At 42.7% G+C, this 23,223-nt stretch overlaps 1 protein-coding gene across 1 annotated transcript in view; it reads left to right on the top strand.

Moving 5' to 3' along the window:
- The window catches only part of ntn4 (netrin 4), a 30,271-nt gene that overhangs the window by 4,867 nt on the left and 2,181 nt on the right, over positions 1 to 23,223 (top strand). The window contains exons 3-9 of the mRNA XM_040149724.1: positions 5,500 to 5,778; positions 11,275 to 11,401; positions 12,527 to 12,712; positions 20,724 to 20,937; positions 21,289 to 21,383; positions 21,875 to 21,943; positions 23,001 to 23,174. Coding sequence (XP_040005658.1) covers positions 5,500 to 5,778; positions 11,275 to 11,401; positions 12,527 to 12,712; positions 20,724 to 20,937; positions 21,289 to 21,383; positions 21,875 to 21,943; positions 23,001 to 23,174 — 1,144 coding nt within the window. The remainder of the gene's footprint in view (positions 1 to 5,499; positions 5,779 to 11,274; positions 11,402 to 12,526; positions 12,713 to 20,723; positions 20,938 to 21,288; positions 21,384 to 21,874; positions 21,944 to 23,000; positions 23,175 to 23,223) is intronic.

Here is a 23,223-nt window from a genome sequence, read left to right as displayed (position 1 = left end):
CCTCTGACCTCTCAACTGATGACCCTGAGGTTAAAAGAGGTCGAGTAGTGCTCTGACAGACCAGCTGCTGCTGCTCAGCAGTTCACACTTTCTCTTCTTCTGTGTGTTTTTGTTGCGGTTGTACATCACCTGAAATGAGAGTCAAACAGTCTTTGACCTGTGCGAGGTGATGACAACAAAACCTTTTACTGTACAGTGTGTGTTTTAGGGTTATATAATACCTCAATTCCTCTGCATTTCTTGTTCAAATATGAAGAGCATCTATAAGCATGGATGTGCACCGGCTTTAGTGCAGACCAAATAATGAATTATTATGTATGAATTGCCCCGGACTTGCATCTATTCAGGGCCCCTGTAATTTAAGGTTCAAGGTTTATTGCCACAAGGTCCCCTTACTGGATATTTTTCAGAGATTACAGCTGCATCTGGTGGCCTTCATCAGCAGATGGAGTTTACTTAGTTGTCACGGCAAATTAATATGAAAATGGAAATTAAATCTAATCATTTAGGGTTTTATAAACAAAAAAGGAACCCCATTTACATAAAACTTAATATCACTTAGCACTGAACAGACTAGACAAACAAAATGATTCATTTTCATAATCATTTAAGTCATTTATCAAGCAAAAACACCAAGGAAGGCCTCGTCTCTGCTTCCTAGAAGTGGCGATTTGCTGTTTTTCTTTATTATATACTGTCGTAAACTGAATATCTATTATAGACTAAACAAGTAATCACCACATTAATCGATAATGAAGTACTTGCAGCCTTATGATCATTTGCAGTATGAACCTACGTTATAAAGCTTGTTTTACCAAATAAAGTGTTCAGCCAAGGAAGGCTTACCCAACACTGCTCATGAGTAAGAAAAATAGTCAAAAATATCATTTCCTCAACAATGTATCTTAAAGCAAAGTACATAAAAGACACATCACCTGGCCTACAACTTGATTTTAAGTTGGCTCAGGTTAATACATTGTGACTCATGTGTGTTTCTTAAGTGTGTATCAAAGCGTGTCGGGTTGCATGTGAGTGTCTGAGCTTCCATGATCAGATAAGTGAGAGCAGTGATGGGGGGGTTCGTAGCTGGAAGCGATTACAGGCTTCTCAGGTTTCTACCTCCCGTCTTTCTAATGCAAACATGAAAGCATGTCATCTCTTGCGCTCAAAGCCTCTCGTGTTCACCTGTAATGTTGGGAAAAGGTTGTGTGTGTGTGTGTGTGTGTGTGTGTGTGTGTGTGTGTGTGCGCGCGTGCACGTGCGTGTGTAGGACTCCTTGTCTTATTTATGAGGTCAGCTGGGCTGGAAGAATGTGAGTGTTTGTTGTAGTGCCTGACCTCCTTAGGGAAGAGATTGAAGCAGACCAGCCAACACACACACACACACACACACACACACACACACATTTGCTTTCTCTTTTCCACAGGTCCTCAAGCACACACACACACACACACACACACACACACACACACACACACTGATCCATGCCCTTTCAGATAAACACATACAGTTGGCTCTCCGTCTGTCGGCTGGGAAGGAAGTGGCCCTTGCTCTGATGGATGTTGGTACTGTTGGCTAGACACCCATCCCCCCTCTCTGTTTCCCTCTCTGTCTCTCTCCTTCCATCAATGCCCATTGTGCCTGTTTACCAGATTACAGTCCACAGTGCTTTGATGGAATTAGGCCTGTGAAAGCCAGACTTACTTTATTTTTCAGCCTGAAACAGGAAGAAAGATTATGAGTGGACACATGGCCCACAGTGAACCCACTGTTCCAGAGAGACAAAATTAAAAGGTGGCTCAATTGGTCTAAATTGCCTTGCATTGATACTAGGTATAAAACTTCCATGTGTATGTGCTTTCAACACGACATATACATCTGGTCTCCGTTTTTCAAGCTCCATAATGATACAATATCCTCTATAAAGCAAAGTTTCTCAGACTCCAACATTAGATACAAAGCAGTGACAGTGAAACATAGATTAAAATAGCTGATGTTTTTCCTTCTGTACTTATGACAATGTTAGCAGAGTTTCTTGTAAACAATTATGTTAACATTCAGTGTTTCTCACCAAAAATATTATGTGTATCCTTTTCGCCCAACAAACCTAAAAAATGTATTTTTTTTCCTCGTAAAACATTTGAAAAACATATTTTATTAAGACCCTGAAACCTGCATTGTTTACATCCATGCAGTATTCACACCTTTTGCTGTTGCACTGCTAAGCTTCCACCAAATGTCATTCAGTAGAATGGCAAATAACCATTGCTAGGAATGTGTATTGCACGATATGCTTGAGCACAAGATACAAAAAAATCTTGTATCCACTAATCAAAAGATTTTTCCATAGTGCCGTTAGTGGTCAAAAACGCCACATGATACCTTTAGGGCTCAGCATTTTGAGTTTCCACTGATATTCCCACAAAGACATCCTCTTTTTTAAATGGAGCAGGTCGTCTTAAACAAATTTTGACCCCAATTTTAAGTTCTCATGCACCCAAAAGTTGATTTTCTGCTGCAAGAGGACACTGTTAGTGTAAATAACGACCTCTTACAACTCAGAAAATGCCTCACATAATAAAAAAGGAAGCCAAGAAGGGAAATATGGCCCCAAATAAGCAGCTGACTGTGTACCATAGTCCATTAAAATAGTTTAAAAAGCAGAGTATATGAACTAAAAGATTGTATTATTATAATCCAATTTTCACCAATATTTTTAGATTAAAAATGAACACAGATAAACTACTGGGTTTGGTTAGACTGCTCTTCATTTTGCATGGCCCCCTAACACCCTTTAAAGAGTCAGACTTACATCTATTCATGACACACATTAACATAAACATCATTGTCATCAGCATATTTGCAAACACTAATATTTTAGTTTCCACATTCAAAGGAAACCTCTGAGGCAAGATTGTGTAGCAGAAGCTCCAAGAAGGCCTCTTGTGGAATTTGTGTTGTGTAAAGGAATCCACAACACTGTTGTGATTTTGACAGTGTGTTTTTGTGTGCATATCAGTGTGGTTGTGTGTGTGTGCTGGTGTTGCTGTGGTGTCGCCGGGCTGTCGCAGGCCTTTTGTCCGGCCCTGAGTTATGTGAAGCTGCATCTCCGTCCCCGTCTTTGTCTTGCCCCATTCTCCGTGCTCTCCCGCGGATTGGCGCCCCTCGTCCTATTTGTCGTGTTCTCTTAATTGCGGACCACAATGCTGTGACCCCGCGACCTTTTCCAACAACAGGGAAATTAATAGCGCTCCTCCCATCACACTCTCAGCCAGTCATCCAGCCAATCAGGGAGCCGCATGGGGGCTTTGCTTGCATTTCAACCAAAGCTTCAACCAAAGAAAACACTCACTCACACACATAAACACACACACACTACTCCTCCAATGGTATCACTGACAGCTAGCCAGTGACAACAACACACACTTTGAAAAAGAGACACAATGCAAACACACACATTTCTCTCACAGCAAGAGTTGGGTCAGACACCAACTTTTTCACCCTGACAACAGCAGCGGTGTTGGTTGCTAATGGCAGCAGTAGTCGTGGTGATAGCAGCCCACAAAGGGATCTTCGATTTGAAGGATGTCCAGGGACCAGACAGGGTAAAGAGAGAGAGAGAGGGGGGGGGGGCCTCATGGTCATGTGAGGATGTAGTCAATGATGGCAGGGTGTAAGGTCATAGTTTAGTGCACAAATGATACCAAAACAAACCCCCATTAACATGACAGATGTAGGGACATGAGCAGCATCAATGAACCTGATTGTGCTACTGAATACATCCGTCTAATCGCTTTAAATCATGAAGTGGAGCTGCAAAAGAGAAGAGTGTCTCGTCTGCTCTTTTGTGCTATTAAGAAATTTATTATGCTTTTCCGTAATTCAAGACAAAGCAAAAGTAAACCAAAGACGCAGAAAACCACAAATACTCAGGCCCAACAATACAATCCCACTTTCTGAAGGGAAAACTAAGCACATATGAGTTTGTATTGTATGTTCAAGAAGGAGCGAAGAAAAGCTGCAACTAACAATCACCCTCTTCATGTCTAAAAGGTACAGAAAGTTTCAGAAAGTATTATAAAAAATATCTAATCTATCTATTTAAAAAGGTGCAAATTGCAAGCCATAAATGCTGCATTCACACGATGTTGGAACGGAAAAACCTCCCCTCACTCCACCTTGGAAATTTTCACATATCATTCCAAGATGGTTACCCCTGTTTCTAACCTTGCAGTCACACCAGATTAATAGCCTAAATTACCTTTTCTTTTACCGCACATTTGTTGTGGTACGTTAAGTGCAACCAGATATAAAAAAGAGGTGTGTAGTACCGTTTCAAATTAGTTCAGTCTGTTGCAAAACCTTAGTATTGGATTTTATTTAGATTCACTGCCAGTCATGGAGGCTTTTTAGCCATTTTGCCAATGTTTGTTGAAAACTTGGACAATTCTTGCCGGAAAGTGGGAAATATCGTAGCCATAAAAAATTCCTGATACGTCTGACTTAAAATTAAAACTCATAGGTTGACGTCAAAAGTTTTTCCCACTCAGCTGCTTTTAATTACAGTCCGTTTGATATGATGTGAAACCCTAAAGAACCCTAAACCCTAAAGAAATGTCCCTGAATATTTCTTCCATTCGCAAGTCCAAATATTCATAGGGACACAATCCTCATCTCATTAGTTAGACCTAAGACTAAGTTAAAGCTCTCTATTCACGTGTGGTCAATGACAGATAAAGACGGGGATGAGTGAATGACAAAGTGTTACTAAAGAGCAGAAAGATGTTTTTGCTCATCTAGAGCCTTTGGTTCCTCTTGGTAAAAGATATTTCAGATCACATATGTAGGTTGGTGAAACTGAGACGTTGCAGGCATTTAGGCATGTCCTCCTGTCAGAGAACTTTTTTGATACATGTGGCTATTGAAATATACGTAGCTTTGCAAAGCCAGTCAATACTGCAAACACAGTTTCAGGTCTGATATTTTTTGGCTAAAAACATCTCCTGAGAATCAGTTGAGTATGGCGGCATAAAGGTGGACCAGTCAGAAGACTTCCCACCTCTTAAAACTCACGGACTTAACGGAACTAGCTTGGTTCTGTAATTACACTGCCAATTTCTTAATTCAAAGGGATCCATAAAACGCTTTTGCTGGATAATTTAGAAGATATTTGAAAACATTTTTTGTTTGATGATTAGAAGAAGAGGAGGAGACTAGAAGTCTAGTGTCAGACCAGTCGGCGGTTGGCAACTTCCTTAAATCAGGTGTTGGATTGAAAAAGAGCACTTGTTAATCATCACCCCACTTGAAATTACACGTCCCTTAAATTGCCTGTCGAGTCTTGTCAGATCACAATGAGCCAAGTAAAAATGGAGATCTGTCTTTGTTAGGGTAATTGAACTGTGATATAATTTCAGGACAGATTTAAGGTTTCTATTGTGTCTTTTACCGCCTGTGAAAATCTGTAAATCGTTGAAATGAACTCTCCTCGACCAACAGGTGATCTACCGAACACTCCCTAAGTGGGAGTCCCTGGATCCGTTCGGAGTGGAGGGTCAGCAGCAGCTCAGGGTGACCAACATCCGCATCCGGCTGCTGAAGCAGCAGTCGTGTCCATGCCAGGCCAAAGAACTTGCCTCCGCACGTGAAGCTCTACCGACCGGACACTTTGCCATCTATGACCTGATAGTCAAGGGAAGCTGCTTCTGTAACGGACATGCCGAGCAGTGTGTTCCTGCACCGCGATACCAGCCCATTAGAGACCGGACCAACCATGTGGTAAGAGAGCAGCAGTGAGTGAGAGTAAAGATTTGTCCATTATGTGGTGTAGAGTGTTCAATAAAAAAACCTTAACCTTTGCTATCAAGTCTAAAAATATAACTTCTTGAACGCTTTCTTGCGTGAATTTTCATTCATGACCATGGGCGCAGTAGTTTGTCCAAATAATCTTAACGCCAGGTTAATTTACTAGCTCTTTGTGGAGCTCTCAACCACATCTCATGGTCTTCATCGGCGGAACGGAGTTTGCCCAGTTATCGTGGAATGGGGTTCAGCTGTCATCAGGCGATGTAAGTATGAAACTTTGGCCATGATTTGGTCACACGCTGTATATTTCCGCGGCAACTGAGTGAACTTCACCCACCGATGGAGACCATGGGATGTGGCGGATAGCTCAGGAAAAAGCTAGTTAGTGGGACTTGAGTTAAGACTATTCTGTCAAATGTTACTTAACTACGGAAGGTACGCTGTATGGTTTTCACGAACTACTTCTTTTATAGTGTAACCCGGCCCCAACTCTCCTCTGCGGCTTAGTTCAGTATCGCTCTTTATTTCTGATACAGTTTGCTGTATTTACAGTCCATGCAGGGCGTTTTATTTGAGTGTCTGAATTCCGGGTGTGAAATGTATGCACTATATACATCATATACAATGCTCAAACATTACACCGCACCACACTACTTTCTGCTGCCAGTACCACAGTGCAATTCGTTGCACTTTAAAAATGTGAAAATTACAGTCACGCAAGACTAAACCTGTTGGTGTTGAAACAATGATAATTAAATGATGATATAAGGAGCCAAAATTTCAATTTTACTGCAAACTATAGAGTAAAGTGTTCAGTGTCTATTATAAAGGGAGTAGTGAATTAGTGAACGAGGGAGTGATTGCGGACACAACCTGCCTCTTGTTTGACCTTCTTCCTCTTCTCCGTCTTTTACGGCCTGCGTGCGGTACACGTTTCCGTTATCACCCTCTGCAGTCGGCAGTAATGTGTACCGGATCACCCGTGTGTTGGTGCATCCACATGTGAGAGCTAATAGGAGCCCGCTCATCAGAACGTAGCTCCGAAGCGCCGCTGGTGGACAGAAGCCCCAAGGCATACCTTTTTAAAATGTTGAAATCTAACTTGGGTGATAGTAATACTACTGAAATAGGGTCAGAACTTGAGCAAGAACGTTAATTCTTGAACTTGCAAAACGGGAGTTTCGCAAAAAAAAAAAAAAAAAAATGTAACTCTAACAATAGGTAAGATTGGTAGGTGATTTCTGCTGCATCTCACAGTCTGTTGAAAGCTCCGAAAAAACTAGTGAGTGGATCTTAAGATTTCTTTTGTTTTTCTTGTGAAAGAACAATCAATACTCCTTTCCAGTAATTACATTTCCAGTGCACATGAACTTCTTTCAAGCTTTAACTCCGCGATTCTCTGATTTTGCTTAACATTCTTTAAGTCGCACGTATTTCGATGATTATCATGAAGTAATCACTCCCCGTGGGCAGGTTTTTCACTTGTTCTAAGGAAATCGAGATTATAGGCTTGATACTTGCAGACTAAATGCCTTGTTCACTTTGTGTTGGCAGTTGTCGTAATGACAGACCAAAGGAGGGGTGGAAGGTATCACCTTTCTTTCTCTTGCTTCCTCTGTTCTTCTGGCTGTGTCTGGTCGGATAAACAGCTGCTTTTCCGCTGATAACAAACACAAGAGATGGAGATGTTGATTCAACTGACGGTTAATGGTGGTGTTGATGTGTGTGTGTGTGTGTGTGTGTGTGTGTGTTTCTGTGTGTCCGCGTGTTGATAAAGGTGTGAACAGACAGTGTTTTTGCTGGAGATCAAATATAAGTGTTTCAGAGCTGGGCCCCTATCGCAGCCATCTCCACAAACAAAAAAACCTGGGTGACTTTGAAGCCGAGCGTCTGCTCTGCTGCAATCAGCAATCAGCGAAGCTCAACAGGGAAAGTGAGAGTCAACAAGGAGTTTCCTTTACAATTTGTTTAAGCAGAGACATTTAGACAGATAAACAACAGTAAACAATAACACCCCCATCAGTATATTCAGTATTATAGCCTGACTGATACTGGAGTTTTGAGGCTGATAGGGTTTTCTAGAGTTTAGAAAAATCCAACAACAATATATGAGCCTAATTATTCTACAAAAACACCTGAATAAAACAACAGCTTTGATATGGATCTCCTAGTTTAAAAGGATTGCACTGAAATGAATTTTACAGTAGAAAAATAAATGTGTTATTGCTCTCTGGTGGCCAATAACATATTCTTGGCATTTCTGCAGTGAAACCTCTTAATACCTAGTATCTAATATCGGCCATTATATTGGCTTGTCCGATGTGGTCAGGCCCTATTATACGGTATAGGTTTTCCCCGAACGGTGCAGGTCGGTGTAGTCAATCTTCTACTTTTTTTTTGAACAGCCAATTTATCGGAAACAGCCTTTAAATCTTTAAAACTCACTGTTTTTCTTGCCAAGAAATTGGAAGTAGCTCCGCTGAGTGTTTTTATGAGGATTTCCTTCTTTTGAGAGTAGAAAATCCTCTGGAACTTTGTTTAAACCACAGGACTGTAAAACACCCCACTGCACACCAGGATAATAATAAAAAATAAATCATTTTAATGCTTGCTTGCTAATAGCCTTTTTATTTTTTTTACCACAAATATTAGTCTGACTGCAGCCAAGAGTTTGAGTTTGAACAGTAAATCCGTCTTAACTGTCATCACAACATTACCTCAGGTCATCGGAGCGCCGTTCTGCCGTGCGCCGCGCAGGAGCGTTCGGTAAACACGCGGACGTTATGTAAGTGCCTTTTCCCGCCTATCAGCAGTTTGTTTTGTGTCTCTGTTTCGACCCAGAGCCGCTGTTTCTGGCAAAACCCAAACAAGCAGAGCGGCACAGGACAAGAGATGAGGGCAGAGATTACCGCTCACTCGGGGAAGGGAAGGGCGTGTGTGTGGTTTTGCATTTTTGTGTTTTTTCTTTATAATTGTGTGTGACCTGCCAAAGCCGTCTTTACATACACTAAACATACACTGCAGGATCAAGCGTTTCTATTCATATATGTGCAGTATGTCTTGTTTGTTTGATCTGCAGTGTGTGCGCGCGCGTGTGTGTGTGAGGTGTGTGTGCCGCACCACGCAGCGTTTTGTCTGCTCTGAGTGTGCGTGTGCGTGTGTATACAGTAATCAGCGGCGAAAGTGGCCCTGATATGTCGAGTCATTACGGCCCAGACACTGTGAGCGCGGATGAAGGGATCGGTTTGTTTGTTTGTTTGTTGTTTTGCGCTCCTGGACCCCCACGTGGGGTTTTGCGGTTCAGGGTGATTACACTGTCTGTTAGCTAGCCACAAAGCCAACACAGACACACACACATTCACACATAATAACATCCAGGGCCAGCTACTGGAGCGTTTGCAGCAATCAGTCCAGCCAGGGTGTGTTTGTGTGTCGTCTTACCCTGTTTTTTTGCTTTTCTTTCGCTCCTCTGTCATTGTTTTCATTTATTTCCCTGACATCTTATTTATGCGTATGACTCGCACTCCCTTCCTTCCTCTCTCCACATAAAGAGGAACTCAGCAGATATTACGTTGGTTGGGGCGTTTTGTTCAGGTTACGTTCAAAGGCTGGTATCTAATGGCAATAATCACAGATAGGATTTTACAGCTCTACGGCAGCAGAAAGACTCCGCTCGTGTCACAAAGTAATCCACCAGGAATGTTCCCTTGCATGTATGGAAATATGGTGTTACGAACCGGGGATGTGGAATTTGAAAGTCATCAGCATGTACCGTTCATGGAGGGTCTAATGACACACAGTATCGAGCTGCATCATGGGAAACGCGGGATTCTGTGTTTTTGGAGCTTGACCCCTGCTAGGTACTAAACGTCAGGATGTCTCGGCCTCTGCTGCATCAGTTTTGACTTCTTGCATTCAAAGATTCTTTCTTAGCCAGAGTATGAAGTGAAATACGGTCTTGGTGAGCTCTTGACTCCCCCACACCCCCCCCAGCGCCACCATGAGGCCGACATTTTTGTTTTTTGGAAACAACTTGACAAGTATTGAATGGATTGGCGTGAAAATGGGTACGTACACTCGGTCCCGCTGTACTTCCAGTATCTAATGGATGTATCTGAACTTTCAGTAACTGGCTGTGGCCGCTGTATGGCCGACTTTACGTGATTGCGTGTGTGCAGCTCCGAGTGTGTACATTTGCTAATTGTCCCGTATCACGGTATGGTAAACATGTGAAATGGGTTGAAATAGCAGCTGCCTGGACCCGAGCCAGATGCTGCTGCTGCTGCTGCTGCTGGCCTTTTCCCCTCCTTTTTCTTCCTCCCTGTCCGTTTTTTCTTTTTTCCCTGCCCTTTTCTTTCTCTCCGCTCTGGACTTTTTCGTGAGTTACTCCACCTTTCATTTCGTTTTTGCGACATGTTTCATTAGGTCTCCTGCCTCCTATTTGCCTGAACCTCTCATTTATACAATCGCTCCCCCTATTAGTGTGACTGAAATGGTGTGTGATGTGTGTAAAATCAGTCATGTGTGCTTATGCATTTGTTTCTGTGTATGTGTGTGCGTGTGTGTTCACGTCTACACTGCACGGGGTCAGTTCAGGCAGAAAACGTGTCGTTTATAGCTTTATTCCTATAGCATGTGGATGTGTTTAACTCTGTGTTCGGGTACAGTGTGTTTGTGTGTGAATCAGAGCCATTCAGGAGTTGGTGACACATCATACACCGTGGGAAACAAATGCAAGAGTTGGTGTGTATTTTTGCGCATTTGCAGTTATTTTCTGTGTGTGTGTGTGTGTGCAGTGTGCGTCTACCTCCGTAATCACTTTATAATTGTGTGTCCTACATAACAGTTGCACGGTGTAACGCAAACAAATAAAGAGCTTCCTCAGATGCCTTGCCCGCCCCCCTCCTTCAATCATTATCCAGCATGCATGGCATTCCAGCTCACAGGAATGACAAGGAGATTGTTATTGTGCTCTCAGCGCTGCATACTTGCACTCTTCTCATACACACACACACACACACACTCATAAACACACACACTCACAGACACACACACACACACACACACAAACACACACATGGGCTTTTCAGAGCAGAGGCCCGTTCTTGTTTCCAGCGATGAAGCCAAACAATCAATTTCACTAATTCACTAATTTCAAGTGCGGGAGTACGAGAAAGAGACGGAGCAAGGGGAAAATAAGAAAATCTGAGGAAGTGGAGAGGGAGAGGAGGAAGAAAAGGAGACACGGAGAGTCGTGAAAAAGGCAAGAGAGATGAAGAAATAGTGAGACTGAATGTGAAATGGAGAGGACAAGTAAAGTCTTCACACCCAAAAGGCCTGTTATCATGAGGGAAACTTTCCTCTCCATCACACTGACCTCTTTGTCCCTCCCATCCCTCTACCTCTATCATTTTACCTGTTGCTAATGAGCCCTTTCTCTCTCTCTCTTTCTTTCCCTTTCTCCCTCAGGTCCACGGGAAGTGTGTGTGCAGACATAACACTGCCGGCGATCACTGCGAGCGCTGCGCTCCTCTCTACAACGACCGACCCTGGCAGCCCGCTGACGGATTGACGGGGGCTCCGCACGAATGTCGGAGTGAGTCGAACACACACACACACACACTCACACCTTTCCTACGACGGGAACTTACAGAACGGTTATGTAACGTACAGCCATCATCAACTGTCGTGATTTTTTGTTTTAACCCCAGTTCTTTGAGTGCTTTCGGCAAAAGTTGCTGGAGCTAAAAGTGTGGCGCTGTTACATTATAAATTCAAGGTGGTTTCAGGTCATGCTAGCAGTGTTGTTGACCGTGACGTGTCAGCAAAATGTGGTGTGAGATGGAAATACGAACTACTAGAAAAAACAAAACGAGTTCTTGCATCTGCAAAGACTGCGACAGATATTTTACCGAGCACAGCATGTAGAAAGTGCATGTTAAACCGAGTATGATATCCAAGCCCAGATAGGTATTCAAAGGGAAAGGGGAACTGGCGTCAGCTCTAAGAGACGAAAAGGTAGAACAGAGGTCATAGCGTGGTGTGGGGAAAATTAGGGGTTGCACCACATGGCCAAGCAGCGCAGGGAAAAAAATTAAGAAAAATAAAACAAGATTAAGCAAAACAACAACTGGTTGTTTTGGACCATCAACGAGCTTGCATTTCTTAAGTGTCAAGTGTGTGAAACGCAACTTTGAAGTTCTTCAAAGTCGCTTCATGCAGGGACAGCAGCTATAGTCCGCTCAAATTGCCAACAGCTACAGTGGATTCCAGGAGAGACCCAGAAACACAGCACACAAACAAAAAAACGTGTCAAAAAGCCTCGAAATAGCCATAAGAACCTGTCAGACCACTCCTGCGGCATAGCCTGCTTCTCTGCCACTGACCTGAATGTTCGGTATGTTCCAAACGATCACCACCAACAAACTACCGAACGCTACTTCCAGGAGAGCTTTGGAGAAACGAAGAGGCAATCGTGTGATGGGAAAATATTGCATATTCAGTAGATATATTGTGGAGAAAAGTAAGAGAAACTTCAAACCACTCAGAGCTACTTTTCAAGCCTACATGCGGTGGCTGTTTGATACTCAAAAGATATTCGGGGCAATAGTCCTTCCATGCAAATACGTGCAGAATCTGATCAAAATGGCTCGTTTCATTCATTTTAGACTTAGTACTTCCCATAGACAGTTCAGCAACGATTTCCTCCCTCTCACCCCAGAGTGTAAGTGCAACGGACACGCTCAGAGGTGCCATTTCGATTGGTCGGCGTGGCGGGAGTCCGGCCAGCGCAGCGGAGGCGTATGTGACTGTCTGCACAACACCGAGGGACGTCAGTGTGAGAAATGCAAGGCCGGCTTCTACAGAGACCCCCATGGACCGGAGACCGCCCCCGGCTCCTGCAAACGTAAGACACACGTACGAAACGCACGCCAGTTATATGTTACGGTGAACAACACGGCTCCGATGTTGATGGCGCAGGAGCAGTGGAGATGGAAAGCAGAGTATGGCTTGCTATTTGCATCAGAAGTGAATGTAAGGGTGCCAAAGTACCGAGAATGAAATGAAAAGTTTGCTCTGTGTGTAATTTATTACAATATTTCAGTCGTTCTGAAGCATCGGTGAGTGATAATGAGACCGTCGCTTAGAATATAGGCAACCTTTCAGCTACACCTCATGTTAAATTGGCAAATGTAGCTTGTGTGTAAATAGTAAAATAGAAGTGGTTAGTAAATAGATAGTGGCACATGGTAAAATATATACATACACACACACACACACACACACAACCACACCAAATAAACCAGGTTACATGCGCCAGAAACAAAGTTTACTTTGAAATGCGGTCGTAATTTTGAGAAACTTTAGCGTTCATAGATCACTGGTGTAACTGGTGACGTGCCACTTGATCCTTCCACATATGGAATTTTATTTATTAAACCAGATAATAATAATGATTCATTTGCAGTCGGTGGTGTAATTTAGTAGATGTAGTCTCAATACTGTGAATGTGTTTAACTTTCACCATTTTTTCACCGTCGAAATGTGGCTTTTTAGACTTAAGTTCCTTGCAACCAGCAAGGTGCCTACATCATTTAATCGCACTGACCACATACGTCGGGCCCCCCAGAGAAGTTGTCCACTTCCATGAAATGACTTCTGGAATTTCACCGGTAAACACTAGACGCAGATTCATTCCTATACCCTACTTTCACCCTGGAACCCACAGAGATATGTGGAACACAGTGTGAAATGTCATAAAGTATACCTGATCGTACCTGAGTCGACTAAATGTTGCTGGCGTGAATCGTAACATTAATCTCATACACACCACACTGGCACGGCGCTCTCATTATCCCAAGGAATGCTGAGGACTGAGATCACAAGCCGGGACGTGCTGGATAACGCCGATTCCTGACGGGCACCTGGCTCAGTGTGTGTGTGTGTGTGTGTGCGTGTGTGCGTGTGTGTGTGTGTGTGTGTGTGTGTGTGTGGGACAGCGCACTCCAGCCAAGGGTTACACTGTTGTTAATCATCAGATGACGGCATTCCTACATCTTGACTCAAAGCTTGACACACAACCCTTGCTTGTTTTGCCATTTTTCATGTGTGACTCAGAGCTCGAGTAGCTTCAGGTTAATCACTGGTAGTAACCTTAACTGTGTTAGGGTCCTCCCTGTGTGTGTGTGTGTGTGTGTGTGTGTGTGTGTGTGTGTGTGTGTGTGTGTGTGTGTGTGTGTGTGTAGGTGGGTTGAGTGGCTTGCTGCCCTCCGGCTGATGAGACGAGTCTTGAGTAAACACGAGATAGTCATCCAAAAACACGACAGTGGCTACATTCTCCCTCTGATTATCTTTCAGATTTGACCCAGTGAGCCCAGTCCTGCATGTATGCTGGACTCATACATGATTACGAAAGTCTGTGTGTCTGTGTGTCTGTGTGTCTGTGTGTGTGTGTGTGTGTGTGTGTGTGTGTGTGTGTGTGTGTGTTTGTTTGTCCATGTACACACACTAGCCTATCACTGAAAACAACTGTCAGATTGCACCAGACCATTCAAAAACACCAAGGGGGAAGAATATGTTGGCTATCGGCCCAATTTTATGACTCAGGGTTGGGGTGTTGTCATGGTTTTTTTTTTTGGGGTTTTTTTTTTTTTCTTTTGTATGTCAAAAGATTTATCACAACAGAAACACAAACATTTCTTGGAGCCCTCAGTCTGGTGGGGGGGGCAAGGCAAAGAATCTACAGCCTTTCCAGCAGTTCTGTGAGAATGTTAGTATCTTAGTATAGTAATATTGAGAATGTGTTTTATACCGACCCACAGTCACTATCTGTTGATGAACAGATGAACGGGCTCCATGTTCTCAAAAACAGGCCTTGGCATCCCGACAGTCCTAAGGCGACTTGTCCCCGACTTGCTATGTTGAACATGAGCTCAACCCAGTGCTCGGATGACTGACTTCCATTATCTCGCACTGATTCTGCACCCCTTCGACCCCTAGAGTCCTGAAAAGTCCATCTGCTATAAGACGAGTCGCCTCGGTATTTTGTACACACATTCGCAGCGCTCGGAGGATGCATCCCCATCACTTTGGTGATCCCCTGACTCTTCCTCATGAGGTTGGCATTTGTGGTGTTGAGTGAAATAGGCCAGTAATTGGATTGATTGGATGAATGGTCGTAAAATTTGGTACACACATTCACGCTCCCGTCGGGATGAATTATCATAGCCTCACCGATCCTCTGACTTTTCGTCTAGCGCCATCATCGGGGCAGCATTTCAGTTTGTCATGCAGCATGTGTACAATTGTACAATATAAATCATTATGTCTTAACCCGAGCCTTTTCATTCTCCTTGGTGTCCATTAGCATCACTTCGTGTTCTTGCAAATGATGAGGTGCGTTTGCATTTACTTCTCACGTGCCATGAAATCGTTGTTCCTCAGTATTTTCCCCGATGTCTTCTTCCTATGCCAGTATAAAACCAAGTTCGGCCGTGCTGGGATCTCTAATAAGTTCACAGAAAAATGATTCACCACCGTTTTTTTATTCCAGGCATGTTTTAGAAGGGTTTAAATTTCACTTAGGTTAGGTGTCCTGCATATTATTTGCATCATAAAACTCACCAGCGGCGTAACTACAGAGGCCGGAGGGCGAAATGATCCTGGCTGACGGCTGATTGATAGAGAAAGAGAAGCGACGGCATGCTTGGAGAACCCCTGAGATGAAGGTACAGGGCGTGAAATCCCACCGCAAGCCGCTCGCTGACAATGGAGGAATTTCCCTCCGTCGTGAGGAACATTTTTCTCATACCAGTCTCCGAGGGGCCCGGGAAAGACAACACTCTTGACAAGTACCACGCAAGCTCGCACACACACCAAACTTTAGCAGAGGGGAAAGTTACAGCGTGTGTCCAAGTGTGTGTTTGTGCGTGTGCGTGTGTGTGTGTTGTGTGTGTGCGTGTGCGTGTGTGTGCGTGGGGGGGGTGTTATCTGCTCTGGGTGTTTTTTTTGTTCAGGCAGGTGTCCTGTCATGTCTCAGCACACGCTCGTTAAGTTTTCATTGTCAGAGCTCCTGCAGCTGACAGCTTTCTTAGATACACACACACACACACACACACACACACACACACACACACACACACACACACACACACATATTTACATACAGGAGTCCTTGTGAACTGACCTCTTCAAATGCTCATTAATTCCTCCGCAGATATGTAAACACACACACGGTAATGAAACACATTGTCACACACGTTTTGGCTTTGCATGGAACGAAGGTGGTGCTGTAATTTCTGTTAATTATTAGCACGCCAAGGCTGCTCAATAAACAATAGTCAAGATAGGGACTGACACACACACACACACACACACACACACACACACACACACACACATTCAAAGCTCCGTTTGTAAATGAAAATCTCATATTGTAATATTTTGAATATGTCCAGTTTTCCCACCGTATGCCCGTGTATGCTTGTGTGCACATCCATGTCTATAAAGTCTATGCATGTGATATCTTTATGATTTCATGGACAGTGCACTGTTCGTTCTTATGATAAGGTTTATCTTTGTTGCTCTGGATACCAATGAAAAAACATGTAGAAACACAGACATGTATCACATCTCCATTCAGGAACTGAGGGGGAAAATATTAATAATATTAACAATAATATTGTACATGATACTGTACACGTTTTGTAAAATGGCTGTTAGGCCCCTAAGGTGACAGAAAAAAAAAAATTTAAATCAGTTTTAGAACTCCCACATAGATTATCATTATTAATACTAATACTTAATACTATACTATTAATCACCTGTCAGAAATGTCATTTTCAAAAAATAGTGAAGATAAAAAAAATTACAATTTTCATAGATCCCGGAATGACAACTTCCAGTTTCTTGTTTGGTCCAACCAGCAGCCCAAAATTAACAGAAATATTTAACAGAGAAAAGCAGCAAATCCTCACATTTGCCAAGCTGGAGCCAGTGAATTTTTGTTATTCGTGCTGATTAAAAAAATTAAATGACTGCCAGTTGCTTGAGTCATATATCTTTCGGCATTACTTAATAGTTTAACTGTCTTCAAAAACAGCAAAAAGCACAACGATTTAAAATTTGAAATGATACAAAACTGAGAAAAGCGGCAAGCCACATCTTGAACCGGAGAATGTTGTTGCATTTTTGGTTGATGAATGACAAATCAGTTCAAATTTGTGTAATCAAGACCTAGGGTTTTAAGGCACGACCGAGATCCATAACAGCCCCTTTTCAAGTCTGCCAGGGGAGTTTTGTTGCATGTCCTCTCCCGTCTCCTTTTCCCCTCGTTTCCTGTCATCTCTGCGCATTCAGTTCTCCAATAAAGGCACCACATTTCCCAGAAATACTTTTTAAAAAAAAAGGACGAAATAAGACTCACTTTTCTGTCAATCGACTAATCGATTGACAGACTTTCATAATTACTCAATCAAAGTATTGTGTTTTTATCCTCAACAGCTGTAATACAGAGCAGGGTTATTGTGCATTTTAATCATTAAATAATCAATCAGCATTTCACAAAGCATTAAAACAGGCTTGAAAGTGCTGCTGTTTATCCTGAGAAGTATCTGTTGTGCTACCATAGCAGTGCTTAAACTTCAGTTATATTAGTATAAATACACGTCATTCCCGACTTCTGTGCATTTAAACTGCCAAGGTGGGTAAAACGAATGAACACGTGGGGGTAAGGCGATGAGCGACAGAATTGTGCGGGATTAATTGAGTGAGTTTACTGCGTTGATGTGCTGAAGAACTGAGTAAAGAGTCCTTGAAACAACTCCCTGAAGTTCTGAGAGAAAATGGAAATTTGAACATTTACATCTTCAGGACAAGTGGGCAGCTCGTGTGAAACAATCGAAAGCTCTAGAACATCTATTACATGGAGCTAGTGGTGAGACTGTTTGGTCAACTTCTGTTTCCAAGGTCAAGAATGAACTTCAATCTGTGTTTTTAAAAGCATGCAAATATTTCATTTTTCTTATAACCTATAATCAAATACAGCATTAATTGCTTAAAAAAAAAAAAAGAGGTGAGAGAGCAGAGAGGCCGACCTCTGGGGGCACAGTAAGTAGTCATTTGCTGCCAGTCAGGCTTCAAACACCATTAAAGAGAAGAGAAATGGCTCCGAAGAAAACCACCTCCTTGTTTCTTTCTCCTCATCTTCTGCCTGTCTTTCACCACATCGCCCCGTCCTTCTTCCCCGTCTGCCCCCCGAAAGAGGGACAGATTTATGGGGGGGGGGGGGGCACACCTCCTCCTGCAAGGCTCCGGGTCTCAGTGCTCACAGCAGTGTAAAGACAGCAGAGACTAGTTTTCTTAGACTGTTAGTGGAAACATGAGTGGTTGTTATGTACTGTGCGTGCGTGCGTGCGTGCGTGTGTGTGTGCGTGTGTGTGTGCGTGTGTGCGCGTGTGCGTGTAGTATATTGTTTTTGGAGGTTGTTTAAAGAACACCCTATCAGCACACAATTAGAGGGGACATGAGGGAGGGAAAAAACTGTGATAAGAAGAAGAGAAGGGCCTTTGTATTACAAGCTCCTGCAACAATACCAGACAAACAGAAGAACTGATGAATGATGAAATTCTTATTTATCAGCAGTCCTGGGGATAAATAAGAATTTGCAGGTCAGCAAACTGTCAGCTTAGAAAGCCCTTTGGACTCAGCACTCCACTTATGTGACCTTGTTCTCTCTTTTTTTTTTTTTTTTTTTTTACATTACATACATTAAATTACATACATTTTGATATTTTTGATATATTTACTTATTTTTCATCACTTTTTTTATTGTGTTTTTATCTAATTTTGTAAAGACATTCATGGTCCCCAGATGATCCATCCTACTGTCTTTGTTGATCGCCTGACTGGTCCCTCTAGCACCACCGTGAGGTGGCTTTCGGTGAAATGCCTCAACCACTGTTAGATTAATTGTCATGACATTTGGTTCAGACCTCCGTGCCCCCCATAGGTTGAACTGTAATCACCTTGGTGATCCCCTAACTTTTCATATAACACCATCACCAGGTCAAAACTTTAATCGGAGGAATTGCAAAAGGGTTTGTAATCTTGATTCCAGGGTTTTCAAAACAGAATGTCAGGTGTGTATTGCCAATATCAACAGTCTCAGTTCATAGTGCCAGGTGTGTATTGCCAATATCAACAGTCCCGGTTCACAGTGCCAGTTCCCAGCGCCTACAAGAAGCTCTTAAGATGCAGAAATAATCAGTTTATTTCATGTGTAATGGGTAACAATAGTACTTGGACCAAAACATTGACTTTTTGTCACATTTTTTCAAAATGTGTCACTTTTTGCACGTGGAATAAACTGATTCCTTTTGCATCCTAAGAGCCTCTTCTACTATTTTGTCGGTGCGTGAGCAAAAATGCAAGAAAAACTGTGTTTAAAAACTCAAAAATGAATTTGCCCATTTGGTTTATCAAATACCTGCAAAACTAATGACATTCACATCAGCCTCAGCTGTGTTTAGTGATAATTAGCAAATCTTGGCATGCTAACAAAAACAAAACTACAACACTGAAATTAGTAAATATTATACCTGCTAAACATCAGCATGTTAGTTTTGTAATTCTGGGTCTCTTAGCGTTTAGCTCAATGCGCCGCTGCGCCTATAAGTACAGCCTCACAGAGCTGCTAGCATTGCTGTTTACTTTAAGTCCTGGTAGATTATGATTGTTTTAGATTATATAATCAAACTATAATGATCCGCTTTGGTGAACTGAAACTTTGCAGCAGCAATTAATACTGTAAGTCGGGGAAAATTTCAACATAAACAATACAGAAAAACCAGGATTATGCAAGCATACACTGGCCATTTCAACTCATTAGCATGTTAAGTAGCATAGGATTTAGATGTATTAGGGAAAGTATTAATGACTGCATTATTAGGATTTTAAAAAATAGACATAGTACTTATTGCAGGGGTATTTTATTAATAAACTTCACCAAAATATAATGATTATTTGGTTAGTGCTCAACAAATACAGCTCAAGTGAGGGTTTCAAAAGCTAAATTTGTGGAATGCTAACAAAATAATTGTTGTTTTGGTTGAAAAGATTGACCTGCTCAAATTTTGCTGTTCAGCACCGTAGTAGATACCCAGTTTCTTGTACAATGTGGGCACAAAACCACAGCGACATGTTTTTGGTTTTTCAGAAAGACTGATGAAGACAAGACTGAGTGTGTACAGCCATGCTAGCGGTTCTGCGAAGCTGTGGTCGCATAGACGTGTTTGTCAGTAAGAGTCATCCTCTGGGGACCATGAATGTCTGCACATAATTTCACGGCAATATTGTAAATTTTGTTGCGATATTTCGACATATCATCAGAATTAAATGTGACAGTTTTGCATAACCAAAACCATGGTTGAGATGAAAGTCAGCCTCTTGTTTGACGCCAGTGCTGTTGTTGATGCTCGTGTGTCTCCGAAACTGAAACCACACTTTTCAGGCTGTTGTGGTGAGACAGCAGTTATGGACATGTACCATTCAACCACACTACCCCTATTTTGATTTAAACCTTTGTCGCATATCATACCTCTGTCTGGCTCCATGTTTCCTGTTTTCTCTTTGCTTGTCAGCTTTCTAAACAGGAAAAAAATGCAAGACAAAGTGTGTTTTAAAAGCAAAAGAACCAGATCTGTAAATCTTGGGGCTTCCCATCACATAAAAAAACGGGGTTGCTACTTGACTGAATTTTGACTTTTTCTTTGTGTTTGGTCTTATCTTTGGCTTTACTGAAGAGGATAAACATCCAGTGGTGCACAAAGTTTGCCTCAAAATTTGTGCCCATGATTTCTTGATGTCACGGTGCAACATTGCCTCCACATCAAAATTAATTTCACCTTTTTCTCTCCCAGCGTGCAGCTGTCACCCCTTGGGCTCCATGCCCTTCCACTTGGCTGACGGCTCACCCTGCGACCCTTCCAATGGAAACTGCATCTGCAAGCCCGGAGTAGGTGGAGCCCACTGCGACAGGTGCATGGTGGGATACTGGGGTTTCCATGAATATGGCTGCCGTCCATGTGACTGTGCAGGAGACTGTGATCCATTCACTGGAGACTGTATGTTTGGGTGAGTAATAAACTTTTTCTTTCCTGTTACTCATTCCATTTATACTAATACTATTCTAAAACGTCAATGCCGAGAACAATTTTGATACCAGTTCTTCCTTTCTCCCGAATTGCAACAGAGCTAATACGGTGTGATAGCTCCCTCAATTTCAGACCAGCCAGTTCTCAATACTTTCGAGATAGTTTGCAGTTGGCAAACAGTGCATATTTAGGTATCAAAGTTTGCAGCTTTGAGGTTTTGTCCCCTTGGGAGCATGTTGTAAGTGCTCTGGTACACTGAACATTTGTTAAGTGCAGATTTAGATTCCCATGTTCCCGTGTGTGTGATAATGTAATGTCCGTATTTGTGCAGCTCTGATCTGGACCTGTACAACTTAGAGGGAAATGCCAGTGAGCCGGTCAGGATCTTCAGAGCAGACGAGCTCTTCTCTGCCCTCCATTACTCGGGTGAGATAGAAGGACATTGTGTGTGTGTGTGTGTGTGTGTGTGTGTGTGTGTGTGTGTGTGTGTGTGTGTGTGTGTGTGTGTGTGTGTGTGTGTGTGTATTATACATCTTCCTCCACAGTCCAGTGATCAAGCATTAATGGTTGAGTAATGACAGTCTTGATAGGGCCTTAGAAGGACATGGAACAAAGATGTTTGTGTGTGTGTGTGTATGTGTGTGTGTGTGTGTGTGCGTGTGTGTGTGTGTTCATGCTAGCACATAGTTTCCAAGTGTCCCTTCTCTTAGACCCCCCACTGCCACATAACTGCAGCTTTCATAGGCACATTCCTCACTGGACACACATGCTGTTCTTGCAATCTTAGGACGCCACGTACAGTATCTGAGACCACACACACGCAGACACACACACATACACACACACACACACACACACACACGCAACATCAGTTATGTTACAAATATTAAATCTGTGTCTGTGTTTGTCCCCTGCAGAGAAGTGTGAGTGCAAAGAGCAAGCACTGACCAACAGTAAACTCTTCTGCACCATGAACTATGCATATGGTAAGAACTCAAACCTCTTACACACACACACACACACACACACACACACACTGCACCTCATTGGCTGGGTTTCATTCCAAACATTTTCTTGAAAGTTAAAATTTAAGCACATTTTAAGTTGCCAATTGCCTTCTTTGTCTTTATTTTTTTAGCTTTGTCCCATATAACAATTAAAGTATATTTTGGTTTATTACAGCCTGGGTCTTAGGGGGTTATGGGTCCAACACCGTTGAATGGGAATGGGGGTATTTGGTTATAAACCAAAGTACTGAACAAATGACAATTTTGGCCTGACGACGGCACTAAAGGAAAAGTTACGAGATCACCATAGTTATTACAATTCATCTCGACGGTGATATGACTGTCTGCACCAAATTTCATGGAAATCGGTTCAGTAGCTGTTAAACCATTTCACTCAAAACAACAAATGTCAACCTCACGGTGCCGCTAGAGGAAAAGTCAGAGGATCGCCAAAGTCATAAAGGTACATTGTCCGGGGACCATGAAGGTCTGTGCAAAATATCATGCAAGTCCATCCAAAGATTGTTGATATTTCAGTATGGACTCAAAGTGAAGGTCCAACTGACCGCAGCATTTAGAGCAATGATTAATTTTGCTCCAGCCCCTCTGGCAAGAGAATAACTAATCTGAATTTCAGCTCAAAGTGAAAAAATATAGATAAAACTCCTCCTGAAGTTTGTCCGGCTACCAAACACACAGCAAGTTAGCCACTATAGTTCCACATCAGCCATCTTAGACAGGGCCTGTTATCCTCTGGTTGAGTTTCACTCTGTACAGAAGAAAGTAAAACCTTCCTTTTGTGGATAAAAAAGACTGTATCCCTGTTACCTCCTCTGGTAACATGGGAGTGATGAACAGGGCGACAGCGTTTTAAAATTTTGTGTTGAAACTGCCCCTTAGTTTGACACCTGGCAGAAAATGTGGCTATGTTGCTTCATCTTTCATTAAGAAAATCGAAATACACACAAAAACTCTCGGACAGACATGCACGCTGAGGGTCTTACTACATCACAAGTCTCTCCTACCTGACTCTTAGTGCTGAAGGTGAAAGTGCTGTCGGCCCATGATAAGGGCTCCCACGCCGAGGTGGAGGTCAAGGTTCAGAAGGTGCTCAGTCAGAACACCAAGGTGAAGATACAGCGAGGTCGGGTCACCCTTTACCCCGAGTCCTGGACCGCACGGGGCTGCACTTGCCCTATCCTCAACCCAGGTCAGACACATATTCATACTCACACACTCAACTAGGATTTTTCTCACCC

Source organism: Xiphias gladius, chromosome 2 (assembly GCF_016859285.1).
Source record: "Xiphias gladius isolate SHS-SW01 ecotype Sanya breed wild chromosome 2, ASM1685928v1, whole genome shotgun sequence".
NCBI classification, from domain to species: domain Eukaryota; kingdom Metazoa; phylum Chordata; class Actinopteri; order Istiophoriformes; family Xiphiidae; genus Xiphias; species Xiphias gladius.
Note: the sequence above shows the minus strand (reverse complement) of the source record. Positions and strands in the feature narration are given on the sequence as shown.